Consider the following 19,697-nt stretch of genomic DNA (forward strand, 5'->3'; position numbering starts at 1 on the left):
ATGGGCAGCCTTTTAGACAGCCCACACAATGGGGGCGGGGCATCATTCTATGACCTTAGGCAGGTCCTGAGAGGGAGGGCATCTTGGGCATCTTCTGGGCATGGAGTAGGGAGTCACTGGGGCTGTGTGGGGGAGGTAGTTGTGAATTTCCTGCATTGTGCAGGGGGTTGGACTAGATGACCCTGGTGGTCCCTTCCAATTCTATGATTCTGTTCTATGATTCTATGAGTTTAATGCACAGGTCATATTGTAATCAATAACCTCTACTTTAACCCCCACATTTGGTCTGGTGTTTTCATTTCGTAATATGGGGGCAAAGCAAAAAAGCATGAAAATAGTTTTTAAAACAGCAAATTAGCAGCATAAAATGAAACAAATATAACCAATAATTAAGCTAGAGGGTAAAACTCCTGCCTACCATATACATAAAAAAACTCTTAAAATCTAACAGAATTAATATGGCTTCGCCCAGTGCTAGAAAGATATTAAATTCAGCGTCAAATGTGTGAGCTTCCAAGAGAAGGCATTCCAAGCCAGGGTGACACAATTGCTCCTTGCTATCACGTGTCTCAATTCCAAATAAGGAGGATGGGAAGGACATATGGAAAAAAGATGGACAGTTTGGAGTAGCTCCAAATATCTGTACTTGCCTTTAAACTTTGTAAGAACTAATATTTATTACATTTGAAACCTATAAAGTTGTATATATAAGAGCCAGCGTGGTTCAGTGGTTAGAGGGTCAGACTAGGTAGGATCTGGGAGACCCAGGTTCAAATGGATCCTGGAAGCTTGCTGGGTGACCATGGATGGGTCACCCTTGCTCAGCCTACCTCACAGGGTTGTTGTCAGGATAAAATGGAGGAAAGGTGAACAATGTGGTAAGCTGGTTTGGGTTCCATGGGAAGATAAAAGGGATCTCTCTCTTTCTCTCTCTCTCTGTTTGTGTGTATATTTAGATGCATATACATATACACAAACACACATACACACTGATTCTGTGTAGAATCATTAGTGCTATACCACCTCGCCAATGGTTCTTTTCAGAACAATAGAGGCTGCCTTTCTCCTCCTTTTCCATTTGGAAAGGAGTTGTGATTCAGATGTAGAGAACATGAGTTGCATGCAGAAAATCCCAGGTTCAATCCCTGGTATCTCCAGCAAACTGGCAGGTGTTGGGAAAGATTTGGCTATGCCGAAGACCACCAAGAGCCACTGTTGGTCACCCTTAATTGATGAGGATTCTTGGAATTGTTCACTCTTAGATGACCCTCAGCTCTTCAATAACCATTACAAAAGACTGGGAAACAGTTTGTTTCAATACATAACATCAATGGCCAGCCAAGGAAAGAGAAAGATAATGGAATCTCTTTTAATCTTTTAATTTATGTATCAAGCAGGAAGGACAGACTGTGGACTTGCGATGAATGAGAACTTGTTATCAGCTTTCAAGAAAATCTGCATTGTCCCTGTACACGGTACACATCAACTAGATTCTATTTGTTCCATCCTTCTTGTCTTCCCTAATATGATCTCATCAATACTGTTTCACGTACCTTAGCACACAACAACTTGTGTGACTTTTAATAAGTAGATTTGCCAGGTGCAGAGCTAGCAGGTGGCCCCTAATGCTTTTAGGCTGAAAAGGAAGTGATTACATTACACATCATGGATTGGTTGTACCCTCCATTTGGTTATAGGACAGGAACAATTTAAATATTGGCTCTGTGAAGGAATTATATATGTCGCACCTGTTTGTTTCCATAAAACAGAGCTAACTCCGGGGGTGGGGGGAGAGAGGAGGAGGGAAACTGTAGCTATGGAAGCTGTGACAGCTTGGTAGATTTGTGTCTCCCCCCCCCCTTATTGACTGAATTTCTTGACAACCACATGGGGGAGTTAATTACTGGAAGGCAAATTAACACCCCCATAAGATAACAGAGAAAACAATAATTATATCAAGGATGTGGGGATGTTGCGGTATGAAAAGAAGACCATTAGTTTAGGGGAGGGGTCAAATGGAGTGAACTATATTGATTAATGTCTTTCCTCTCAGTGATTATAAAGTACCTTCAGTTGCCAGACTTTTTCACAAGGAGTCTTTCAATTAAGACCTAGCATGTAACAGCCTTTGCATACAAAGTAGCCACCACTCCTGAGCTAGTAATCGGTCTGTTGTAGTCAGAACAGTGACTAAAATGTACTGAATATAAAAGACAGTTGCTCCTCGCTTGGAAGGATGAAAGACTGTTTTCAGTGCCCAAATAAACCCGCAATTTTATTTGAGTATATGAGCATTTCAGACGTTGTAAGTCTGTATGATCATATTTTCTAGTTTACCTGTCCAAAGGAAAATGAAAGAGAACCAGGCTAATTTTAAAATGTCAAATATCCTAAAGAGTGATGCGAACCATCTTTCCACAAATGCACTTCCAATGTAAGATGGCTCCAACTGTATCACTGTATACACTGTACAAAGTCTCCAAAACATTAGAATGGGGGCGGAAGCTTCCAAACTATTAAGGTTCATTCATTCATTTATTTACTTTGAATTATTTATAATTTAATACTGATGTATTTTATCTGGAGGTTTGAATCAAAATACAATTTAAAATACACTTGTTAAGACTCTATAGAATCAAACAAAAGGGAAAATACATGAAAAGCTTCCTTATATTTAAACCTGGTCTATAGTCACTAAAAACCATGTGCCCATCCTAAATCTTGTAGTTTAACAGAAAACAGAACCTTTATTGGCATTAACAGTAACAAAACAAACATGTAAAGCAGCTAGATATGGATCTAAAAAAGAATGAATACACAGTTCATCGGTAAATATTATAATAAACAATTAAATGAGGGTTCCCCACCTTCTTTCTCCAAATCTTGTAGTTGTTTCTGAAAGACCTTCAGTGAAGATGCAACAAATCCGGAAGGTAGAACTGCTCAATATCCAATTATGTGTTGTTGATCCTACCAAGTTCTGTATTGTTGACTGACTGGCAGCAGCTACAGCTTTCCATGATCTCCTGCCAAGAATGATCCTTCCCAACACCCACTACATGAGATACTTTGACTGGAGATCCCAGACACTGAGTAAATGTATCTCCCATCCAGTGTGCATGTCCCTCATTTTTGTTACCCAGATGTACAACTCGGCACTTATTCTTGTTGAATTGCATCTTGTTCACATTCGTCCACTTTTCCAGTATGTTCAAATCTCATTGAATTCTATCTCTATCTCCTGGGGTGTTTGCTGCTCCTTCCAATTTGTAGTCATTTGCAAATGTAATGAGTAGTCCCTCCCCACCCTCATCCAGATAATTTATAAAAATATTGAAAAGTACGGGGCCAGATAGCATACCCTGTGACACCTCATTGGGTACCTCTCTCCATTCAGATGAAATGCCATTGACCACTACTCTTTGAGTGCAGTTCTCCAACCAATTCCCTATCCACCTAACTATCCTTTCTTTCTTTCTTTCTTTCTTTCTTTCTTTCTTTCTTTCTTTCTTTCTTTCTTTCTTTCTTTCTTTCTTTCTTTCTTTCTTTCTTTCTTTCTTTCTTTCTTTCTTTCCCCCTGTTCTTAGACCGAGGCCTTGAACAATAAATCATTAAAATTAAATAAGACCCATCTCTAAAAACACCTCCCTTCATCTCTTCTCTGCCTCCAAAAAACAAACAACAAAATAAGTACGCTGAGGGTCAGAGTCCTCTAAGAGGAACTGAACCTTTTGCTCCAAAGTTGCTCGAGAAAATGTGGACCATTTGTTAAATCATGGTATAATCCATTTTAGCCTAAGTTGGTATGCGTAAGGACAATGTAAAAGAATATGTACCAAGGAGTCCACTGACTGAAGACGGCAGGGACTCAGCCAGTCTGAAAGGGGGATCTTTAGCATATGGCCCAGCAAAACCATTGAAAATGTCAATTAAATCTTGACACCTAACTATCCTAAGGTCCAGTCCACAGTCCTCTAGTTTACCCACCAGAACATCATGGGGAACCCTGTCAAAAGCTTTACTGAAATCAAGATAAACAACATCAACCACATTCCCTCAAACCAGAAAGCTCATCATCACTCAATCAAAGAAGGAAATGAGGTTGGTCTGGCAGGACCCATTGGGAACAAATCCATTCTCATTTCCCCGGATCAGCAAGTTGTCCTTCAGATGTTCACAGATTGATCTGTTTAATATCTGCTCCATTATCTTCCCTGGGAGAGAGGTCAAACTGACTGGCCTGTAGTTTCCTGGGTAATCCCCACTCCCTTTTTGAAATTTGGGATAACAATTGCCCTCCTCTAGTCTTGTGTCACATTTCCTGTGGTCCAAAAGGTCTGGAAGATGATGGACAAAGGCTTTGCAAGCTCTCTTAAATTAAATTGATAGCATATGCAATGAGCTGATAGCAATCTCAGAAATCATACCTGATGGGGAAAAGTCCAATTGTACCTCAATTCAGGTGTATATTATCCATGGTTAGTTTGTGAAGCTTGAATTTGGTTCACAATCATTCAAGGTCTGGTTTGCCTCAACAAATGCTGGTTTCTTCATTTTCACTCTTTCTGCCATCTCTCCTGCAGATACATAGCTAGTATCTGGGTCTACAATTTAGTGAGGAACATGCCAGGGAATGAGCAACAATATCTACATTCATATTTCACATTTTGAAGTTGGTTTATTAACCGCAGTCTTGACTAATCTATGGTTTTGTTAAGACTACTTGTGGTTCATAAATCAACTTCAAACCCTGGTTTCAGATCCAGGTTTAATGAACCTTAACTTAGCTTAGTGGCACACATTCAGAAAGTCACTAGCCATAGCAGTTTTCATTAAACCATAGTTTCTCATGACGTCTGGACTGAACCTGTGAGGTTCAAAGTTGAAGAAAGGAAATTCTTGCAGGAAAACTTTGTAGGCAGCTCCTTTTGGAAAATGTAAAATGAGATGATTAATCATAAGAAGATCCCCCAATTTCAGTCCAAAGGTCACTGTGACTGTTGAACAGTTTTGCAATTGTCAATTATTTCTTTCTCCCACTTGAATTGTTTTCAACTGTTTGGATTTGTTGTGTCACCTTCATTCATACCTTCTCTTTAAAAATTTTATAGACAATTAGACAAAAATATTTGGCAGTTTTCAAAAGTAAGCATAGCCAGCAAATTCAAAATGCCAACTGTAAATATTTTGTGGTTGACGGATAATCCATAAGGCCATTTATGCATGGTTGTTTCCTCACGGTCACCCCACCGACTTCTTTGGGGCACTGTTTTGATTATGCTTGCATTTTACAACTGTCAGAGGATGCCTAACTCTCCCCACACATTTCCGCACATTTTGCCCACATTTCTGGATTCGTGTCTAGCCAGCACCCAGAAAACGTAGGGGAAACATGCAGAAATGTGTGGGTAGAGTGAGGCGATCTCTGAATATCGGAAAATGCAAGCATAATCAAAGCACAGTCCTAAAGTGGGGCGACCGCACGGAAACAGCCATACATAAACACCCTGAGAATCCCTTGTGCCTCTCTGTAGTTAAATGACCAGTCTTGGAATCTCAGTATAATATGAGTGGCTGGAAATATCAGAATCATTCTTTTCTGCTGAGTAGGAAGGAGGTTTTAATGAAAAAAAAAGTTTAATAACACCCAAACGGGCCATGAAAAGGGAAAAAGAATGCAAGGTGTCTTCTACCTCTAAATCCTTTGATATAATATTCAGTCAATGGCTGTAGCAAATTGTCTTTCCTAGTAGAACTTCCTTATGAATTTTCTTTATTGCTTTAAATCCCATCAGCTTAGTCAAGCAGTTTTCGGCAAGAGAATGTTAATAATTCAATCTCTGTGAAGAGGTAAAAAATAAAGAATGCAAATGGGAGCAAAAAAAGGTAAGGCTATAGAAATACAGATCCCCAGCTGAGCACACTGATGAGGATTCACAGAATTCAAAAGGGAATTAAGCGGATTTCAGCCCGTGTTCAGATGTTTGGTGCTGCGATCCAGGTAAACCTTGTAGTGACTGGGTGAATCTGATGACTGCACGTCATTTAAAGCAAAATGCACCAGCATTTATCAGCAGGAGACTCCTCTATTATTAAGGAATTACATATTGTATCCAGTGAATACAGGGACTCAAAGATATAATTCACATGGAAAGCCAGTTTCAGTTCAATGGGTGTACTTTAAACACCGCTTTGGGGAAAGTTCAAAGTCAAATATGATTTTGGCAAATGTACGACTTTAGTATAAAGAGAGGGGGGATCGCCAGCAGAAATGACCACCCCATATTGTCCTCCCTTCCCTGCCACATAGTTATAGAAATGTGTGATGTGACATCACTACCTTGTGGGCCAACAATGCAAAAAGTGGGTACAGAAATACACCACATGGTGGCATCACGCCAGCAGGGAAGGTATTGGATGCATTTCAGGAGGTATATGCATGTATGCCTTCACATCTAGTTCTACCATCAATATATGATAATATTTGGGCCAGTTCAAATCATACCTCCTTGTCCAGACACAAAAGTGCTCCTACTAGTCATTCTGAGGCTTTCAAAATAAGATCTTCACAACAAACTGTTAAAAATGAAGCACAATTTTCCAAGGCTCCAAAGTTCCCCAGTATGTAGAAGAACCCTTTGCGCCCATTTCTTTGGAGAGGAAGGGCAAGCTGGAGCTACACAGTACTGGTACATAGTGCAGATTCCCTGCCTGGAGAGTCTAGCAATACCATGCCTGGGTCAATTACATCATTTGAAATGTGGCCAATCATTGAATTCATTTTTTTTTTAATTCGGTACTTTTTAAAAAAAAATCCTGCCAAGGTTAGATTGAGAGTCTATGACTGGCCTTAGGTAAGCTGCAGGGCAAAGTGGGGATTTGAATTTGGTTCATTCAGATCCTAGTCTGAATGTAGTAACCACTACACCACACTAGCTTTCATACTTAATTAATAGGTCATCCGATATATATGAAAATCTGCAAAAAAGGAAGTTAAATTCACCACAGATTTCATACACCAGAAAGTGATGTCTTTCACCTAGTGTTTAGATGAATCAGCAAAAAGAAAAGAAAAAGAAAAAAAAAACTCCTGCTGTTCCTCAGCACAGTTTTCCCTCCCTTTCCCTTGAGGAGAAAATTAAGTATTTTAATTCAACCAGGATCCTTGAGACACTAATGAAGCATGCTAATTTAGGGTGAACAGCATCAGTATGGATTTTTGATCAAAACAGCTGTTCCTTTTGCAGAGTGAGTAACTAAATCTGAAGGCTACAAGATACGGCTGCACACAGAAGATATGATAAGGGGGAAACAGATGGATCTGAGTCAACAGAGCTGAAACAGCCCCTGTTTCCATCAGCTTGGAGGGAAGAGACTAAAGAGCTTACCAGAAAGAAAAGAAATCTTGGTCCTTCACCTGTTTCTGCTAAAGAGTAGGGAGGAGGGGGGGTCACTGCTGCTGTCACCTGCCCTCCATGAGTTTCAGAAGACCCATATCCATGGAGGCTGGGAGCAGGGACAGCGGTTGTGAACCTGACTCTCCCTCCACACATTCAGTGAACATATGAAAAGAGCTCTCAGTGTTCACAAATATGCTTCTTGGGTGAAACCCACACAGTGAGCAGCAAGGAGAAAAGGGAGGACCAGCTGGCCTCATTCAAACCTCACACAATGAAGTATGGATGTATGTGGATGCAGATTTTGGCATTTGCTGTATATGTGTTTGATCAACTTTTTAAAAAGAAGATTTCAGTTTCCAATGCACATTTCCCCCCCTCCAAACTTAAAATCCATCAAGTTTTGAACGTATCTGAAATTTCATGCCATCTGTAGCTACAATTAAGGGTCAGTTTGGACAACTGAATCATGTGCTGACAATAGGGTTGCCAACCTCCAGGTACTATCTGGAGATCTCCTGCTATTATAACTGATCTCCAGCTGATAGAGATTAGTTCACCTGGAGAACATGGCTGCTTTGGCAATTGGACTCTGTGGCATTGAAGTCCCTCCCCTCCCCAAACCCTGCCCTCCTCAGGCTCCACCCCCAAAACCTCCCACCGGTGGAGAAGAGGGACCTGGAAACCCTATTGACAATGATGCTTGGGTGGATCTTTGCAGAGTTCTGCACCAAATGAAGTGATTGTAGAACTATTTCTCAATTCAGTTTGTATGTACCCCACCCCACTACTAGGAGCTAGTTTAGACAAAGCCTGGCCTGCCTGCAGACATCTCAAGAGCATCTGGGAGACACTATGCTTACAACATGGCAGCACAAGGATGTTTGCATTGTGAAAATTGCAGCCTTCGGGTGGGAGCTCTTCATTCCTCTGCCATCCTTTTGGTAAAGCTGGCACAACTGTGGTGGGCTGCTGCAATTGCACAAAATCATAACAATGGAATGAATAGCTCCCCAGATAGAGATGTTGATTCTCACAAATGAGGCACTCTTTAAGTACTTGAAGGGTTGTCATACAGAGAATGCCGCCAAGGCAGATGATTAGAGGGAGGGTACCTTGGCCATCATCTGGGCATGGATAGGGGTCATTGGGGATGTGGGGGAAGGTAGTTGTGAATTTCCTAAATTGTGCAGGGGGTTGAATTAGATGACCCTGATGGTCCCTTCCAACTCTATGATTCTTTGAGTGGGGATTTGTTATATGCATCACCAATTATGGCTGGTCCTTCCCTCCTTTATTTTACCACATTATTTTGCTATAAGGAGTAGGGTTTGTCTCACCCAGCAAAAAGATCAAGCAGCAACTGATGGGTTTCCAAACTCATACTGGAAACCAAGCAGCATGTGTCACTCTAGGATTTCTATCTCTATGTTTGTTCCTATACTTGGCAATGAAACCCCGCTCCAAATCTCAAAGCAGTCTCACATTGGTGACAACTGTGTTGGGGTAGGGGTAGGCATGGATACTGGTGTCTCCTCAATCATTTGCTCTATTTTTTCTTGTTTGAATCATAGAATCATAGAGTTGGAAGGGACCACCAGGGCCATCAAGTCCAACCCCCTGCATAATGCAGGAAATTTACAACTTCCTCTCCCCTCCACACCCTTAGTGACCAGAAGATGGCCAAGATGCCCTCCCTCTCATGATTTGCTTAAAGTCATAGAATTAGCATTGCTGACAGATGGTCATGTAGCCTCTGGTTAAAAACCTCCAGGGAAGGAGCGCTTACCACCTCCCGAGGAAGCCTGTTCCACTGAGGAACCGCTCTAACTGTTAGAAAATTCTTCCTAATGTCTAGATGGAAACTCTTTTGATTTAATTTCAACCCGTTGGTTCTGGTCTGACCTTCTTGAGCAACAGAAAACAACCCTCTATATGACAGCCCTTCAAGTACTTGAAGATGTTTGTTTCTGATCCACAATTCAGCAAAAAAAGTTTTCTGGAGCCTCAGTAACTTAACCAGTCACCCTACACCCTTAGCCATATTCGGCCTAATTAGTAGCCCAGTAACATGTAAAGTGATTGCAAGTTGTGTGTATGGTGATGCAATCTCATGACTGCTTCACTGCATACATACTCTACATTCATTCCTCTGCTCTCCATTAACTGTTTGAGTAATGTGCATTAACCATGAGTTCCAAGAACCAGGCCTGACTGTCATTTGGGTTCAGTCAGGAAGGGGCCCCTGTTGTGTGTGGAAGGTGATGCATCTGACTCAAGACAATATAGTGGTTTAGGCTTTATATGAAACCAAGAGAGGTCTTCAGACAAGTTTTAAAGGTGACATTTATTGTGGGGGAGAAAGGATAACAAAAGAAGGCTTGTTCTCTCATTTGTAAACTACTGGAGTACAATGGAAGTGATGGATAGCTCAGAAATGCCGGCCCACCCTTTCTCCCCTTCTCTCTCTGCAGAAAATCCTCCAAAACATTTCTTATATTTACAAGAGAGAGAGAGAGAGAGAACATTCTGCTCAGTATAATGTAGGAATAATGGACAACTACTCAACAAAGAGTAATAGGTATGGATGTGTAACTGCAGGCAAAAATCTGTCTCTTTCAGCCCCCTGTCAAATCCTTTCCATAGCCTTGGCGAAGAGGGCTTGTAAACAAGCATGGGGAGTGAGGGCATGATAAGTTCCCTTAGCGGTATACCGTAGCCTTAAAGGTCATAATAGTCTAGTGTGGTTAGCTCGCAAGGTATTTAAAGGTTGCTCCCTTCAAGATGCAAGCCTGGAAAGGGCAAAAAGGAGACAGCCGGAGGAGACCTTCATTCAGCAGAGGATTGGCGTGGACTAACAATGATGACTTACAATGATCAAATCCTGCTCCCCTGGTTCATTCCTTCTTTCACATGGTCATCTTCTGCTGTCTCTATGTATGCTATTACTGCACCCTGAGTGGAAACATTTTATATACCTTGTTGCCTCTGTCAACAGGAATGCTGGGTCTAGAACACAATGAAGCAAGTTGAAGGGCTGGGACAACAATGGGGGAGGCATTTGGACAGGGATGAAGATTGGGAGGGGTGATTCTTTCATGCAGCTTCCAACCCTCCTTCTGCAAAACACTGCAAATTACAATTACCCGGGTAGCCTTGGTGAAATGTCACCTGCTCCAGTCATTAATCAATTTCAAAAGGACTTCCCCATTCTATATGGCTGCGCTGCGTCTTCTGCTCACATCTTACGGCAACCTCCTAACATTTGTTTACTTTCACCCACATCTTTCATTTTTTCTGATGGAGCTGTGCAGTAGCTTGTTTTCGCTTGCTTGTTCTGATCCCAAAGCTTTTATACTCACACCCAATTCATCTCAGAAGGTGTGAGTCTAAGGATAGGAAATTTCACACGCCTTGTTGAAATTCTTTTGCCTGTGTAGATTTCTATGAATTTCATTTCGGGCAAAACTACCCCAGGACTTGAACGAAAGGCCTGATACCAAGGTTACTGAAAGGCACCTGGACCTAGAGTTGCCAACTCTGGGTTGGGAAATTCCTGGAGATTTTTAGGCAGAGCCTGGGGAGGGAGGAGTTTGGGGAGGGAAGGGAGCTCATGAGGGATATAATACCATAGAGTTCACCCTACAAAACTGCCATAGTCTCCAGAGGAACTGATCCCTGTAGTCTAGAGATCAGTTATAATTTTGGGAGATCCCTAGCCCCATCTGGAGATTGGCAACCCTGCCATGACCTCCCAGGCAAGTATTTCATTTGGGCATCTCTCATACTATCCAGACTCAACCCTAACCTCATATGAAACCATATGACTTATCTGGTTCCTAGTGTTGCCAGCACCGGGTTGGGAAATACCTGGAGATTTGGGGGGCAGAGCCTGAGGAGGGCAGGATTTGGAGAGGGGAGGGACTTCAATGCCACAGAGTCCAATTGCCAAAGCGGCCATTTTTCTCCCGGAGAACTGATCTCTATCGGCTGGAGATCAGTTCTATTACAACTGGAGATCTCCAGCCACCACCTGGAGGTTGGCAACCCTACTGGTTCCATGGGCTGCCAGGGTGACAAGGGCCCCCAGAATTTTGTCCCCTTCTGTCAAAGGCCCCACCCAACTGCACCCTTATTGTTATTTCTATTCCAGGTGGGGGCACTATACATTAATTGCCCCTCTTGGCCTCCCAAAATCACTATAATTGCTGCAAGCCATGCAACAGAGTTATACATGAAGCAAGGCAGAAGTAAAGAAAAGGCAACTTCAAACCAGCAACCCTCAGAGAAAAGCAGTTAAGCTTTTGCCATTTGACTTCATCTTTTATTCTTAAACACTAACATTGTGTATCAGTGCGGTACAAAGAAGACAACAAAGAAGAAAACTGAGCATTGCCAGAAGCAAGATTATAATCATGTTAATCTCCCTTGTAATAAGTGAAAGTATGGGTTTTCTCAATATAGAAAAGTGCATGAAACAGAGTAGTTCCATTTCTAACTAGTGCCCAGAAACCCAGCACTCACACAAGTGACCTTGAATCCCACATGAAATTCTACATGTGGAGCTTGGTTCCCATCACTCATCGAGCACAGAACCCCCATGTAAGGATGCAATGTCAACCCGCCCTGAGAGTAACCCTTTGCATGGGCTTTACACAGAGTATAAGAGGAATATGCCTATTATTAGTATCAGCGTAGTATCAGAGGAGCATGCCTATTATTTTGGGTGCGGTGGAACACAGGCAGGATGGTGCTGCTGCAGTCGTCTTGTTTGTGGCTTCCTAGAGGCACCTGGTTGGCCACTGTGGGAACAGACTGCTGGACTTGATGGGCCCTGGTCTGATCCAGCAGGGCCTTTCTTATGTTCTTATGACAAAAGATAATCCAAAGTATACTAAGTCTTTTGCCACTTCCTCTTAATTTCACTTTTCTGTTACACGATTCTTAATCTATATCTGCAATTCCTGTCATCCCAGCCCTCTCAGTTATAGTCACATTTCCTGCCAAACATTTTTTTCCCCATATTTCCCATCCACATGCCTCCCCCACATCTTCCCATTTCTTTTGCTGTTTCTCCCCAGGTCTGATCAGTGTTTCTTGTTTTTTTCCCCTACCATATGGCCAGGCAGCTGGTCATGAAACTGATAAACTAAAGAATGGCAGAAGTAGTTCTTTATATGCCAGTATCCACTTCTCCCCCACTTCCCATTCTCTATGGTACTAGAAATCAGAGAGAGAGAGAGAGACTACATTTCTCAAACATTCCAGGATCTATGCAGCTATTTTCAAGAGCCAAGAGACTATTTGAAATCCACCTCTACTCTCAACGGGCTGGGGGAGCTCAATCCAGAATGGATCCAGCATGAGCTAAAATAATGCAACCTCAATTCCCCCCCACAAAAAACCCCCCACAGTGTTTGCCATGCATTATTACCAGTGCACAGCTCACTGAGTGCATCATCGTTATCCAAAATTCAATGAAACAACTTTGAATTTGCAGAGGTGTGTTAGCAACAGAAATACTAAGCTTATCTTATCATATCTGGTTATATTGTTTAAAATCTCATAGTGGTTTTACTAGGATATTATTGCTAAGAGAGATAGAAAAAGAAATCAATCTAAGCATTACTTGATATATAGGTATAAAATGTTTGCCATTTCTCAGTAAACTGGTCTTGGGACTCATTATCTGTCGGGTTCATCATAAAAGTCATTTTAGCCATATTTGCATATTCTAACATCTTATCTTTCCTGAATTGTTTTTTTTTAATATATATATGTACTGCAAGGACCAATAAGAATATATATTAATGTGTAGATGAATTGTTTACCCCTCCCTTTTTTCTTTCCTGTACCCCATACACAATAAAAAAGGGGGGGGAGAAATAAATCTGATGTGTAAACAAGGTAAAAAAAGGGGGGGAGAAATACTAAGTGGTATCATGACACTCTCTCTCTCTCTCATACATTGTATCCTGCCCTTACTCCAAGGAGCTCAGAGCAGTGTACATAGTACTCCCGTCCACATTTTATACTCACAAGAAACCTTTGAGGTGAGTTAGGCTGAGAAAGTGACTGGCTTGAGCAAGGTCATCCACTGAGCTTCTGTTGTAAAGGGGGCTTCGCTTGCAAGGGATATTCAGAACGGAGACCAGACACAGCCTTCTGGTAAAACTCAGGTTAATAATGTTTTAACCCTGCCCGCAACCGTCTGATATATCTGCTGCAGAGCAGATTAACCCTTAGGTTACCGTAGCTTCATAGCAGGGTGGGGATTAGAACCCCAGTCTCCTAGAGCCTAAGATTCCAACCACAGCATCGCTCTGACTCTTACTAAAGCAAGGAACAGGTTGTCCTCCACTGGAACAAGGCTCCTTATTTAGCAGATGGTAACTGTAGGAGGTATCCCACACACTGGTATAAAAAGTTATATAAATGTCTCACCTGAGTCTTCAAACTCGCTGTTGTAAGCATTCCAGGTCTCACTTATGCGAAACAAGTTCTCCTCCATAGCTTGAATATCCATGTATGGACAGTTGCATTCTGGGAATTTGGGGGCACACTGACACCAGCAATCGTTGTCCTTGCAGATAAATTCCCCCTCTGAATTGCAGGCAATATAGCTCAGGGCTGCCTGCACGAACCGCTCTTGCAAATATTCAGGCAGGATGAGCTGAAGACCTTGAGAGTGGTGGGGGGAAAAAACAGGAAACAATTGTACTACGTCTTATGGTTTCCTCCAAACCATTGTTATAATCCTGATGATACACGTAAAACAACCTTGCAAATAAATGTACAGAAGTCACTAGCCCACATTTTTGGTACAACTCCTGCTGCCCACACATACCTATGAGAGAAAAAATGGCCTGGTCTTTTGCAATTTACAAAATTTTACCCCTCCCCCAGCTTTTTTTTTTCAATCAGATTTTTCTGCAAACCTCAGAACTGCAGAAGCCTAATTGTAGCCATGGCTGGCCTCACTGTGCAGATTTTTCTACTCTCATAGGGATAGGGTTGCCAGGTCCCTCTTTGCCATTAGCGAGAGGTTTCTGGGGCAGAGCCTGAGGAGGGCGGGGTTTGGGGAGGGGAGGGACTTCAATGCCATAGAGTCCAATTGCCAAAGGGGGCATTTTCTCCAGGTGAACTGATGTCTACCGGCTGGAAATCAGTTGTAATAGCAGGACATCTCCAGCTAGTACCTGGAGGTTGGCAACCCTACATGGGGGGCAGCTTTAGCCTATTAGATATCAGGGTGTAGAAGGAACTGATCTTCTGGGCATTCCCAGATGGATGGCATCCTACCTCTCTCTGGGATGCTGAGAGTGTAGAACACACCCAAGTCGTTAATCTCACCTACACATTTGTTTGATCCACACACACTTCCTAGAATCATAGCATTGCAGCATGAAGAAGCAGTTCCCATGCTACTGGGTCTTTGGGTGAAGGGTACCCAAGTCAGATACTGAAGTGAGTACTGTTAGCTTGAGGAGATATGATAGAGGGCTATAAAATTATGCAAGGTATGGAGACAGTGGACAGGGAGAAGCTTTTCTCCCTCTCTCATTACATTCTCTAGAACACATTATGTTCTCTAGAACACAGGGACATCTGCTGAAGCTGGAGGGTGAGAGATTAAAAACAGATAAAAAGAAGTATTTCTTCACAAAACACATAGTTAAATTGTGGAACTCCCTGCCCCAGGGTGTGGTGATGGCTGCCAACTTGAAACGCTTTAAGAGTGGAGTGGACATGTTTGTGGAGGAGAGGGCTATTCATGGCTACTAGTCAAAATTAATATTAGTCATGATGCACATCTATTCTCTCTAGCATCAGATGAGCATGCCTATTATATTAGGTGCTGTGAAATACAGGCAGGATGGTGCTGCAGTCATCCTGTTTGTAGGCTTCCTAGAGGCACCTGGTTGGCTACTGTGTGAACAGACTGCTGGACTTGATGGGCCTTGGTCTGATCCAGAATGGCTTTTCTTATGTTCTTATGTCTCCTGGAGGTTAACTGATGGTCAACAAAAATGGACTCCCCCATACTCCATATTGTTGCTAAAAGACTTCTATTACAACACTGGAGAGATACATGCCAACCTCCAGTAATCCAATGGATTGAGGACCGTATAACCTTATCAACATTTGAACACATGGTATAGACACAAGAATTGCACGCAGACATTTTTAGATATTTTGAAACCTTTTACAGATGCTTATTTGTAGACTTGCCACCATTGTTGTTATATTTTGTTATATTTTTATTTCTTCCTGTTTGGGGGTTGCAATTGAAAGATAACAACATTTAAAAAGAAGACTGCAGCAGTGAGTTAATGGCTTGCTACCAGTTGACAGTAGTCAACCTTGTATCAAACCAAATCACATATCAACCCAAATCAATGGTGCTTTTTAGGTGAAGCATGTTTTTTTTTTGTGAGGTCAGCCAAAAAAAGGTAGACAGTTTCAAAAATTAACTGTGGAGTGTCAGGAGTTATTGAGACACAGTTATATAATGGCTTTCTTGTATGCAGCAGAACTGCAGTCATGATCCTAGCAGTCAAGATACACTTTTGAAAGTATTCAGCAGGAAAATCCACCACAGACAGAATATCTGCAAGTTGAATCCTGGATTACAAAATAACCACAGGTAAAATAAACCATGTTTTTGTATTGTGCTGATGTCTCACCAGGTCAATGTTGGTGAGAGGAACATTCAAATATATTTCACCCTTGCATTGTGAGAAGGTCTGCTGAATTAAAAAAAATCTGGACCTTTTAATTACCTCTTTTAATAATAAGACTATTGGTCTTAATAAGCCAAACAACTGAACCACAAAGAAAGACCATTCACACAATTTGTTTTCATGGGGAAAAAAGGATGCTTCCTTATTTGTGGAAGCATAAGATGAAAAACAGTAAAAGGAATTGCTTGCTTGCTGACAGTTGCTGCTTATTCAATTATATTATTGTGAATAAGCAATTCTCTTGTTTGAGTTGTGTGTACAATGTGTTTTCACGTCTATCCAGTTGGATAGACCCGCACAACCCAGGCAGTGGAGGTGGATGGCTGCAAAGGCAGCAGAATTCTGAGGACACTAGGCTTATCGGGGAAACACAATTGCCCCCTCTCCACCCAGATTCTGAAGAGAATATGGTCTCGTGTCTGGCACAGTTGTATTCCATTCCCCACCTCCAATATTTCCCTCTATTGCCTTTTCCTTGTTCCTTATGAATGAATGGAGTGATGTTTTCCTTTCATTTTCTGCTGTAAGGGACAGGGACTGCAGTCAGAAAAGCTCCCAGGGCTCTTCTAGAAGATACATGTGACACGAGTCACTCAATAGTCCCCAACTCAACCCATGTCACATATAGGGTTGCCAACCTCCAGGTACTAGCTGAAGATCTCCTGCTATTACAACTGATCTCCAGCCGATAGAGATCAGTTCGCCTGGAGAAAATGCCACTTTGGCACTTGGACCCTGTGGCATTGAAGTCTCCCCCCAAACCCCGCCCTCCTCAGGCTCTGCCCCTAAAACCTCCCACCAGTGGCAAAAAGGGACCTGGCAACCCTAATCACATACATATATATCTTCTAGATGAGTCTTGTCAAAGAGGAAACAAAATTCTTTCCTCGACAACAGGAGGAGAGGTTACTGGGCAGCCCAGGCAGCAGTACAGTCTGATTGATAATTGTAAGAATCTGTTGGGCATCGTCTTGTAATTTGCACGCATGGTGTGTGCAGAGGTGACAATCATTACTTTGTTGATAGGATTTGCCAGCTATGTGGAATCTGATTCTGGTGCTTTTAACTCCTGCTGAATACTAAAGTATATTTATGCTGTGAGGTAATTAAAGGAATCTAACCTAGGCATATAAAAATCATTTTATTGTAGATTTTACTATTTGGGATTGGAAAGGCACAGACTGAATTCCACACATTTTCCAGTGATTCCAACAATGCTTCTAGATAAGAAAGACTCACCAGATTGCATCTAGGTAGTATTTCCTTAGCTGGAAAAAAAAGTTGCCCCTCCCCGGGGGTTGAAATGGGCCTAATAGAGCTTTTGCTGTAATAATAACCAGGGAGGCTGGGCTCAATCTTCATAGCAATTAGACTCATCTTTAGGGTTGCCAGGTCTCTCTTTGCCACCAGCGGGAGGTTTTTGGGGCAGAGCCTGAGGAGGGTGGGATTTGGGGAGAGGAGGGACTTCAATGCCATAGAGTCCAATTGCCAAAGCAGCCATTTTCTCCAAGTGAACTGATCTCTATCAGCTGGAGATCAGTTGTAATAACAGGACATCTCCAGCTAGTACCTGGAGGATGGCAACCCTACTCATCCTATTAATATCTCTGGTTACATGTTTTGGATTCCTATGTTTTAAAAGTCTGCCTAATCTATTTGACAGCAGATAAGCAGTATATTATGTTTTGTGGGCTCCCATGGTTGGTAGATTATAAAAGTTCCAATAAATAAAATATATAAATGTACACAATGGGAAAGGAATACTACTTCTACCCTATTTCCTTCAACTCTCCTAATAAGAAAGTAAGGCCTAAATTGCTTGTGTGTGTGTGTGTGTTAAGTGCCATCAAGTCGCTTCCGACTCATGGCAACCCTATGAATGAAAGTCCTCCAAAATGTCCTATCTTTGACAGCCTTGCTCAGATCTTGCAAATAAAGGAAGGCTGTGGCTTCCTTTATTGAGTCACTCCATCTCTTGTTGGGTCTTCCTCTTTTCCTGCTGCCCTCAACTTTTCCTAGCATGACTGTCTTTTCCAGTGACTCTTGTCGTCTCATGACATGTCCAAAATACTATAGCCTCAGTTTAGTCATTTTAGCTTCTAGGGTCAGTTCAGGCTTGATTTGATCTATAACCCACTGATTTGTTTTTTTGGCAATCCACAGAATCCCCTCCAACACCACATTTCAAAGGAATCTATTTTTTTCCTATCCGCTTTCTTCACTGTCCAGCTTTCACACCCATACATAGTAATAGGGAATACGATGGCATGAATTAATCTAGTCTTGGTGGCCAGTGACACATCCTTACACTTCAAAATCTTTTCTAGCTCCTTCATGGCTGCCCTTCCCAGTCTCAATCGCCTTCTGATTTCTTGGCTGCAGTCTCCCTTTTGGTTGATGGTGGAGCCAAGGAATAGAAAGTCTTGAACAATTTCAATTTCCTCATTGTCAACCTTAAAGTTGTGTGATTCTCCTGTAGTCATTACTTTTGTTTTCTTGATGTTCAGCTGTAATCCTGCTTTGGCACTTTCTCTTTTAACTTTCAGCAGTAGTCGTTTCAAATCTTCACTATTTTCTAGGGCTGTTGATTCGGTTCGGCCCGAACTGAAAATCAGCTGAATTTCCCTTGATTCGGCGGTTTTTAGTTCGGGACGAACTGAACTCAAAACTGGCGGGCAACCGGGGAGCCGAATTCAGCGAGTTCGGGAGTTCACGAATAAATCCGGCAAATTCGGGGCGTCAGTAAGCAGCATAACCATCAGTAAGCAGCATTCTCCTCCCCCGGCCAATCGGTGGCCAAGCTGGGTCTCCTTCTGGCCAATCAGTCAGGATTGAATACTGGAGGAATCAGCTGATGTGCGGCCCAGCCGGGGAGAGAGAGAGAGAGGGGGGGAAATCCTCCTGTGTGTGTGTGGGAGGGGTGCTTGTGCACATTCGCTTCTTTCCGTGGCTGCAGGGGGTGCATTTTTGAGGGTACAGACCCCAAACTTTCAGCGGAGATTCAGACAAGCCTTCTTAAGAGACCACCCAAGTTTTGTAAACATTGGGTCAGGGGGTCCCGAGATATGGGCTCCCTCCCTTTTCTCTTTCCATGGCTGCAGGGGGCACATTTTTGGTGGTACAGACCCCAAACTTTCAACGGAGCTTCAGATGAGCCTTCTTAAGAGACGCCCCCAAGTTTTGTAAACATTGGGTCAGGGGGGCCCAAGATATGGGCTCCACCCCTTTTTCCGCTCCCCCTTTTCCATTTCAATGGCTGCAGGGGGCGCTTTTTGGGGGGTGCATCCCCCAAACTTTCAGCATAGCTTCAGACAATCCTTCTTAAGAGACTACCCAAGTTTTGTAAAGATGGTTTCAGTGGGGGCAGAAATATCGGCTCCCCCCTTCTCTCTTTCCGTGGCTGCAGGGGGCGCATTTTTGGGTGTGCCGACCCCAAACTTTCAGTGGAGCTTCAGACAAGGCTTCTTAAGAGACCACCCAAGTTTTGTAAACATTGGGTCAGGCCCCCCCGAGATATTCCCCTTTTCCCTATTGGGATGAATGGATCACCCTTGAG

The 19,697-nt window shown here is 42.5% G+C and overlaps 1 protein-coding gene across 1 annotated transcript in view; it reads right to left on the minus strand.

Moving 5' to 3' along the window:
• Nucleotides 1-19,697, minus strand: part of BRINP3 (BMP/retinoic acid inducible neural specific 3) — a 302,264-nt gene that overhangs the window by 71,680 nt on the left and 210,887 nt on the right. Inside the window, exon 5 of the mRNA XM_056845184.1 lies at nucleotides 13,842-14,078. Coding sequence (XP_056701162.1) covers nucleotides 13,842-14,078 — 237 coding nt within the window. The remainder of the gene's footprint in view (nucleotides 1-13,841; nucleotides 14,079-19,697) is intronic.

The sequence above is a fragment of the Euleptes europaea genome, chromosome 2 (assembly GCF_029931775.1).
Source record: "Euleptes europaea isolate rEulEur1 chromosome 2, rEulEur1.hap1, whole genome shotgun sequence".
NCBI lineage: Eukaryota > Metazoa > Chordata > Lepidosauria > Squamata > Sphaerodactylidae > Euleptes > Euleptes europaea.